The 9,286-nt window shown below is 35.1% G+C and overlaps 1 protein-coding gene across 1 annotated transcript; it reads left to right on the top strand.

Moving 5' to 3' along the window:
- The first annotated feature begins 7,597 nt into the window (after positions 1 to 7,597).
- LOC124109423 (olfactory receptor 2T27-like) lies at positions 7,598 to 8,530 on the top strand. Its single transcript, XM_046468045.1, has one exon. The coding sequence runs from the start codon at positions 7,598 to 7,600 to the stop codon at positions 8,528 to 8,530; it is 933 nt and encodes a 310-aa protein (XP_046324001.1).
- The last annotated feature ends 756 nt before the right edge of the window (positions 8,531 to 9,286 follow it).

Raw genomic sequence — 9,286 nt, 5'->3', positions numbered from 1 at the left:
TCTTTTTTCAGAATCTCTATCTCCTCACTGGAAAGTTCTTTCACTCTTTATATTGTTTCTTTTAGTTAATTACTTAGATCTTCTTTTAGTTCAGTTTTCATTTTAAAGATCAACTTTTTATATTATTCTCCGAAATTTTACCTAAATCCACATCTGTAGATAAATTATTGGAGGCTTGTAGATATTTTGGAGGTGTCTTAAATTTTTTCTTCATGTTTTTTTGAGATCTTATTTTTGCCCATCTTTTGAGATGGATAACTCTTCCTCTTTTTTTTTTTTGGTGTGTGGGGGCTCTTTAATGAGTTGCTATCTATTTACAGTAATCCCAGGGATAAATGCATATTTTAATATCACCATGCCAGTAAACATACACAAAGTGCTAAATTCAATCTCCAGAGCTGCTACAAGAGGTGAGAATACCTGAGAGACATAATTTAAAAGCAAACTATAAATCAACATACATTTAAAAACTTACTAATATTTTCTGTAATTCTACTGATGTAAAATTGGTGAGAAATAATATAGAATAGACTGAAATTAGGCATTACTGGTTGTACACTCAAAACTAAATTATATTGGAATGAGGGAAAATAAAGGAAAAGAAGAAAGGTAAATAAATAGAAAAAAGATTGGAGCAAGAAGGGGAATGAAGTAAAATGGGGCTGGAAAGAAGTAAGAAAGAAAGGAGGGCAGTGTGTATTAGGAAGAAGAAAATAGATACTAAGTAAAATGCAATTAATTAAAGATTATATAAAGTCAGTTGTGTTCATGGAAAAAAGCATAATGTGGGAGTACACAATAAATCTCATCACACAACACAGCGACTGCAATGACAATCATAGAAAGATTTGCTTTGCTTTTCTTCTTGCTGAGATTTTTAAATGGACTCACAATTTTCATATACTCTTATGGTTATAAAAATACCTTGTAGATTTGTGTGCTTTGGTTGAGGAGGCACACTTCACAGGCATGGGTAACCTGGAAGCTGGTATGTCTTCCCAGGCCCATTGCCAGTGGCAAGAGCCCAGAGTTGTGTCTAGGGCACTAGGGGGCTGCTTTGGGGGCAGGCATGGTGGCAGATGGTGGCAGACATGTGCCTGTGCTCTGGACTCCAGGTCTGCTTTCTCTGCCAGAGGCATTAGGGTTGGGTAGAGGCTCTCAGCATATTTGCACATCTCTCCAGGAGTGGCCTTCTGTCTGAGGTTCTTGTGGTAGCTACAGGTTTCAAAAGCATGTGCCACCGTCTTGGCATCACCCTGTTTGGCAGATATGCTGGATGGAGACCCCAGGTAGGGGAGGAGTGCATACTATTTCTTAGGCTATGTCCTTCCTGGCAGTGGCAGCTGGAAGACAAGGTGCAGGTTGCTTTCTAATCTCTGTCATCCCTAGGAAACACCCATAGGGCAGTGGTACAAGCAGATTTCTAGCTTGTCCCCTGCCAGTCAAAAACATTTTTAGTGATTGCAAGCATCAGAGGTGTGACCTGTTCTCTAGTCTTTGCCCTTCCTAATAAAGGAACTTAGAGTGGGAGGAAAAACCCTCAGCAAATTCACACCAGCTCTCCAAGCTTGACCCTCCCTCTCTGAGATGCTTGTGGTGGCTGCCAGCATCAGAGGTGCAAACAACTCTCCTGGCACCACACTGTTTGGCAGACATGCTCACTGGAGATTCCCTAGAGGGTGTGTGTTATTTTGTGGACTCCACCCTTCCTGGCACGGGCTGCCATCATCAAGGTTTGTGCTGCTCTCTAGTCTCTGCTCTCCCTGGGAGGGACATATGTGACAGCTTACAGCAGCAGTGCACCCAGATCCCCAGTCCTGGCCTTCCTTGTCAAAGGTGTTTGTGGTGATTGCCTGTGTCAGAGCTGTGTGCTGCTCTGCACCACCATGCTTGATGAAGGCGGGCAGTATTGGTGCAGAGGTGCATACAATATCCTAAGCTCCTTTCTTCCTGACAGATATTCTCAGCAGCAGCAGTAGAGTAACCCACCACTTCGTAGGTACTGTAATCCCTGGAAGTGTGGTCACTCTGCTCTTTACCCCTTCCAGTTGTAGACACTGGTGGGGTGAGGAGAGCATGGTACCCTTTAAGTCACAAGGTTTTCAGTTCACAGCTCACTTCATCAGTCTGCTTCACAGGCATTCCCTATGATATTAACTAGTATTTCTATATTGAAGTTTTAGGGATCTAATTGCTTCCTGAGTATTAAGTTTAGACATGGTTGCTTCAAGATGGCTGATCACTACAGTTCTCCACCAGAAATTTGAGAAGAGCAGAATGGTTCTCAATCAGTAGGTGGCTTATCCACTTCTGTTCCGTATTATCTCAGTCTGAATCTCTCTGTACCTTACTTTTTTCCCAAGTAAGCCTGTCTGCTTTTCCTGTTCCTCTTTCTCCCCTTTTACCCCAACTCTCAGTCCTCCCTTGTTGGGACAGGTCCTGGTTCCAGGTTAACCACTTATTTCCTGTTTTGTGTTCAAGGAACAAGAATTACTGAATATATCTAAGCTTCTGACCTTCCAATATTGTAAGTCAGTGCATACCCTCTGTAACCTACCTCTTTGCTTGGATGTTCATTGACTTCCTTGATTGCAAACTGCAAAGAAATGGGACCTATAGCTCACTTCCTTTCCACAATCTTGGGTCGCCTTCTCCAACTTTCTTCTAAAATACATTTGCCTCCATTTGATTTACCTTTAGGTGACAATTCACTGCTGTTTCTGAAGGGGTTTGACAGAATATGTATGATAATTATTTCTCTAATACTTTTTGTGTGGTTTTGCCAGATTCAATCAGAGACAATATGATGTTTCAGAGAAAAGAAACATTGGTTTTTTTTTTCTTCAGATGCTGTGTGTTTGACTAAGGGATGCAAAAGAAACCTAACTCTGAGAAGCAGATAATGATTAACCAAGATAGTACATTGCATTTACTTGCTGAGAAACATTTCAAAGGATTGCACACTTTAGAAAACCCAATTATATATTTAAAACACATCTTAGCAAGACAGCTATTACTACCACCACATTTACAAATAACACAAGTAAAATACAGATATTCAAGTTATCTGAATAAAATGTTTGCTACCAAGTTGTAGAGAGACTTTTAATTTATATCTCTGACCTAAAGTTAATTTTAGTTATATCAGTATGCTAAAATAGTGCTATATAGTAATCAAGCTGTTGTGAAAGAATTTTTTCATAAAACATATTGAGGCAAATTTTGTGTGTGTGTATGTGTGTGTATTCATGCGCATGCAAGTAAGTAAATATGAAGAAATTGAAATGGACTATCCTAGTTCTGAAATTCACAGGATATGTTAGTTTGAACATTTCTGATAACATTTGGTCATCTACCCATGGTTATCACAAAAACAATAAGACTGGATTTGGACACAATTGAATATTTTCCATGGTAAAGAATATTTATTTTACACATTTTTTTTCTAATTTCTGTGTTTTGTTATTTTGGTTTGAGATCAAAACTAATTAAAGTCTGGGGACTCTCTTCCCCTGGGGTATTTACTAAAATTTTTTCAAGGCCTTAATGACAAGTTACCAAACAATCTGCCAAGTTAGATCTTAATCAATAATACAAGTCAGCATGAAGATACGAATGGTGTGACTACATTGTGTACAACAGGGGATATGAAAAATTGTGCCCTATATGTATAATATGAATTGCAGTGCATTCTGCTCACATATATAACAAATTAAAATTTCAAAAAAGAACAGAAAAAATAATACAAGTCAGTTTTCAATCTTCCTAGTAGTGTAGGATCATTTCCACAGATGAATGAGTTTACCATCTACATCTAGCCAGCAACATTTTTCTAGCCAACAATTTTCTATGTAAAAATAGGCTACATAGTGAGAAGATACATCTGAGTGCAGAAAATTTAAACGTCAGCAATTCTAAGAGCAGTAGCGATTTAAACAGTATTTAAGCTAGATCTCAAACTGGGGGAAAAGTACATTATGTACCTTGCTTGGACATGGAAATTATATAGAGAGTTTATATGGCTAATGTTAATTTTCACAGATGTCAGAATTTGGTGATAATACCTGTAACAGGAAAAGAACATCTTAGTGACAGTCTTAAACATATATTTGGTAGGTTGCTTAAAATTTATGTTTAGGGGAAGTAGTATGGAGTCAATATTTATGTTTGACTATCTGTTTTTAACTCTGTACCACCCTTAATCATCATGTGCTTAATTTAATAAGTAGAATAAGTCATTGAATTTATGCTTTTCCTTTTAGAAAAACTGTTTATTGAGCTGTGATTCTGGGGACTTGAGTTTATTTCAAACTACCTTCTATGTACTCACAGAAAAAATCTTAAATCATACTAACATCAAGGACATATTGTGTTCCAAAATGATATAGATATTTATAAATGGAAGATTTTTTTAAAAGGTTAGTAAAGTAATATATATATATATATATATATATATATATATATATATATATATATCTCATTATGATCCTCATTTTGTGTAGATTTGGTTTCATCTTTATTAAGGAAATAAATAATATGTTAAAGCTGGCCATCAATAAATGTTTATTCAATTGAATAATTAAATGATGAAATATGCTGTATTTTTTAGGAATTATTTAATAAATTACTTAGAACTTTTTATAGTGGCAATTCATATTTCTACTCAAAGAATAGTGTTAATGGTCTAATTTTATTCATTATCCATATGTTTTTTTCCTTAAAATGATACATTTTTTTTGTTTTAGTTAGTTGATGATTATCTAGCATGTACTTATGAAACATTAAGATTTTAAAATAACAATTACTAAATTAAAATACAAATGAATTAAGCATACTTTGATGTTTTTCATTTACCTCTAATTTTAATGATTAAACATTAGCTATTCTACTTAATCTATTTTTGATCTTTTTACCACTTTTATTCTCAAAGTTATAACATGTAACCTGATGAATACAAAGTTATGAAGGTATAAACTCATAATTTTGATGAATGTTATGCCTTGTTATAATAGAACTAGAGCAACTTGCAGAACAGGGTAACTGTAATGATACTGAGATAATTATAATCATTGACAATTTTTGTGCACTTAGTGCAATGCTTCGTGATCACCTTATAGTTGAGATCCTTTACTTACTTTTGCTCTAGACAGATAAATCAGGTCCTAGCCAGGTGTGGTGGTGCATGCTTGTAATCCCAGTGGCTTGGAAGCTGAGATAGGGGATCATGAGTTCAAAGCCAGCACCAGCAAAAACAGGCACTAAGCAACTCAGTAAGATCCTGTCTCTAAATAAAATACAAAAAAAGGGCTGGGGATGTGGCTCAGTGGTTGACTGCCCCTGAGTTCAATCCCCAGTACCCACCTACCCCCCAAATTAAAATAAATCGAGTCCTATAACAGACAGATGTGTTCTACATGTGTAGGTAAATGGAGTTCTTAGTTCAGTGGAAGAAAAGGACAGGCCAGATAATGTGTCTAAACATAAATATACAGATAAGAATTCTATGAGATTATACAGGATAATAAATTTGCAAACTTTCAGGGTTATATGGTTTAAAAAGTTTAAAGATAAATATGTGTAAGAATTCCAATTTGTTTTTTACCTACTTATGCCATGTGACTTTCACCAATTGACCTGGGTTTTTAATTATGAGGAACCCACTGTTTTTCATATTTATATAAATTGCTGTGTAAATATGGCAGACACAGCTTAAAATAATTTCTTATCTAACTCACCAGGCTTCTTTTCCCCAGACATTAGTACTCTCCTCTATGTTGATATAGCACTTATTTCATATGTCAACTCAGGGTTTATTGAAGATATAGACCCTGTCCTAATTCATTCATGCTCCCATTTTAGCACCTAGTAGAATATGTATAAAATAAAGTGAATACCAGCAAATGTAACATAAAAATGAATGAATGATAAAGGATTTTCAAGAACTATTTTAATTGCCACTCTGAAATAATATTAATCTAACTTTCAGTAGAATTAGTGCTTGATGCTCACTAATGACAGAATGTTTAATTATTAGCTCAGTAGTTTATATTTCTTTAGACTAATGACTAAAATAACAGCAGTGCTTTTTCTTCTTCACCGATATCATTTGTCACAAATATGACCCAAATATAAATACCTGTAAAAGAACCATGAACTTAAACTAGAAGGTGGCATTGTCTTACATTATGAAATTTCCTGATCCAATAATAGAAAACTGAATGTCCATGTCTTTTGACATACGTGCTTCTTCAGTCCTGTTCTGACAGAAAATGCTTATAAATATGGAAACTTCTACAAGTGCAACCTTGTCTCCATGAAAAATGTGAAAACGCTGAACTCCATGGAATTTGTTCAACTTTCTGTTTAGCAAATGGTTAATAGCTTATGCTCTTTTGAAGTTATTGACCTGGTTTTATTGGACTTCGGTGAAGTAAAACATAATCGTAACACTCAAATATTATTATTTTAAAAGAAATATGGGTACACAGAAAACTGTAATAAAGATAAATAGTACCAGTCAATGTCATAAGTAGTTTAAATATAGTAACTCATCTAAGTCTCATGACTACCCCTTGAGATACTAAATGGATGGGGCTTGACTTTGAAATAGCACAAACCCTGATCTGTGCTCTTAGCCTACAAACTACACAGTCTCTCTATTATGCTGGTAAAATGGCAGGAGTTATGCCACTAAGGGACAGAGGAACCCAAGTAGATAGGGAGAAATCTTTTTAGAATTTCATGAGATTGTAAGCTTTGAAGAAGCTCCAACAATAGAAATGAAATGGTTAATCCTGAGGAAAATAAAAACAAAGGTGCATATATGTGAGCATGAAAACATTGTGGGAACACCACAAGAGTACTCATTTGGCTGGAATTTGAGTAATATGTTTTAAAATAATAGAATATAAATTTTGTAAGGCAGCTTGGCTCCAAGTCACTGATGATTTAGAATTATAGATATTAAAACTTTACTTGGTCAGCAATAGGGAATATTAATGATTTGGGGGCAGGGTTATTATGTAAACCCAGAAATTTCTGTTGCTCTATTTATGGCATGATGAAAATTAGCCAAAAAGGAAAATAAAACAGTATATTTAATTAAATTTTATTAAATAATTGATTTGTAATTTAAACAGCTAAATTGAATAAATTAACTAGGTTTTCCTTTATGTTTTTGTTCAAATATACAATTATTAATAGCTAGAACCCATGGTTATTAGAAATGGAGGTTCAAAATTTTAGAAGGTAGGTTTACAGTTTACAAGGTTCTTTACCCACCTTAAAAAAACAGAAGAACAAACAAAATTGTCAGTTCTACAGAGGCTAAGAAACACTGAAGTTGATCAGTCTTTTCAGTATTCTCCATTTTAACAAAATTTAGATGATTGTTGAACAATATATGGTAAAGAGTCTCTGGTGAGATGATGGCAAATACTATCTGTTAATACAGAATTGGAGAGAATGTTAAAAATATTTGATCCATAGATTTATATATTATAGTGAATATACTGATTGATATACGTATACTGAATATCACTGGTTTTAATCTACTTTATTTGTGCCCCAGCCTTGTTACATTTCTTACAGAGGCATGATGCATGGGAATGAGACCTTAGTAAGTGATTTCATCCTTGTGGGACTCTTTCCTGAATTTCGGCATTCCACTGTTCTCAACTCCATAATCATCTTTATCTACATCCTTGCCTTCTTGGGAAACATACTTTTGATTGTCTTGATTTGCAGTGACTCTCGGTTCCATACACCCATGTACATTCTCCTCAGTCAACTTTCCATCATTGACTTGACATTAACTTCCACCATTGTCCCAAAGATGGCCTCAAACTTTTTTACAGGGAAAAGGAGCATATCATGGATTGGCTGTGGAACACAAAGTTTCTTTTTTCTGATGTTGGGAATGTCAGAATGCCTCATCTTGACTCTCATGGCTTATGATCGTTATGTGGCTGTCTGTAACCCATTGCGTTATCCCACCATCATGAGTACCAGGATCTGTCTGCACATGATTGCTGGGTGTTGGATTGGAGGATCTTCAAGTTCATTTATTCACACAGTATATCCGATGCATTTTCCCATCTGTGGGTCAAGGGAAATCCAACACTTCTTTTGTGAGGTCCCAGTCCTCATTAAGCTCTCCTGTGAAGACACTTCAGTGTATCAGTTAGTGGTGGTAGTGACAAGCATTATACTGCTTGTTGTCCCTTTTAGTCTTATCACAACTTCCTATACTTTTATCTTCATTACTGTTTTCCATATGAATTCTGTTAAGGGCAGAAGGAAAGTTCTGGCCACCTGCTCTTCCCATCTAATAGTGGTGAGTCTTTTCTTTGGCCCAAATATATTCATCTACATGACTTTTACTTCTTCTCATAGTCCACAGCAGGACCAGGCACTTTCTGTTTTCAGCAATATCCTCACTCCCATGCTGAACCCCATAATCTACAGCCTGAGAAACAAAGAGGTGGTGGCAGCTCTCAGGAAGCTCTATGGGAGATGTGTGATATTGTAGTAGATGAGTAGTCCTTCCATACGGGAAAATGACATGTTTATGACCAAAGGCAAAAGTAGAGATTAAAGTCTGAAGACCAAGAATGTATGGTTTGATTTCAGGAAACCAAGATGATTGTGGCTCTATGTAAATGGAATTTTTCATATATAATGTTTCAGATCTCCAATGGAGATTTATATACTTTTCTTATAAATATCATTGGGGCATTATTAAGTTAGAAAAAGTGTTAATTTTTTTATTATTTAAAAATTATATTTAGTCTGAAATCTCTGAGGTTCTTAGAAATTTCCTACAAATAAGGACTTTGGGTCTCAAAATAAACAGCTTATTTGAATCTTCTTGGTACTTAGGATAGGAAGACTATTAAAATCAGAGTTAAGTATTAAAATGACATATTGCTAGGTGAATTCCAAGGTCAAATATTAACTTACATCTTTTGTAATGCAATATGTTAAGGAAAATGGCTTGTTAAACTACCAGAGTATAAGGTATAATTATTTGTATATGTTAGATATCATAACTTCATGCTCTTCAGTACCAACATTATTTTTACATGTTTACCACCTATAATTAATTATTATAAACTCCACAACTAAAAATTCAAATCCTATTTTTTAAACATTTTTTTTAAATTATAGGAGGACACAATACCTTTATTTTATTTTTATGTGGTACTGAGGATTGAACCCAGTGCCTCATTCATGCTAGGTGAGATTTCTACCACTTAGCCACAACCCAACCCCACAAATCCCATTT

Source organism: Marmota monax, unplaced genomic scaffold, assembly GCF_021218885.2.
Source record: "Marmota monax isolate L192 unplaced genomic scaffold, Marmota_monax_Labrador192_F-V1.1 WCK01_AAM20220418_F8-fsc00196, whole genome shotgun sequence".
Lineage (NCBI taxonomy): Eukaryota > Metazoa > Chordata > Mammalia > Rodentia > Sciuridae > Marmota > Marmota monax.
The sequence above is the reverse complement of the archived record's forward strand: the minus strand, read 5'-3'. Positions and strand labels throughout refer to the sequence as shown.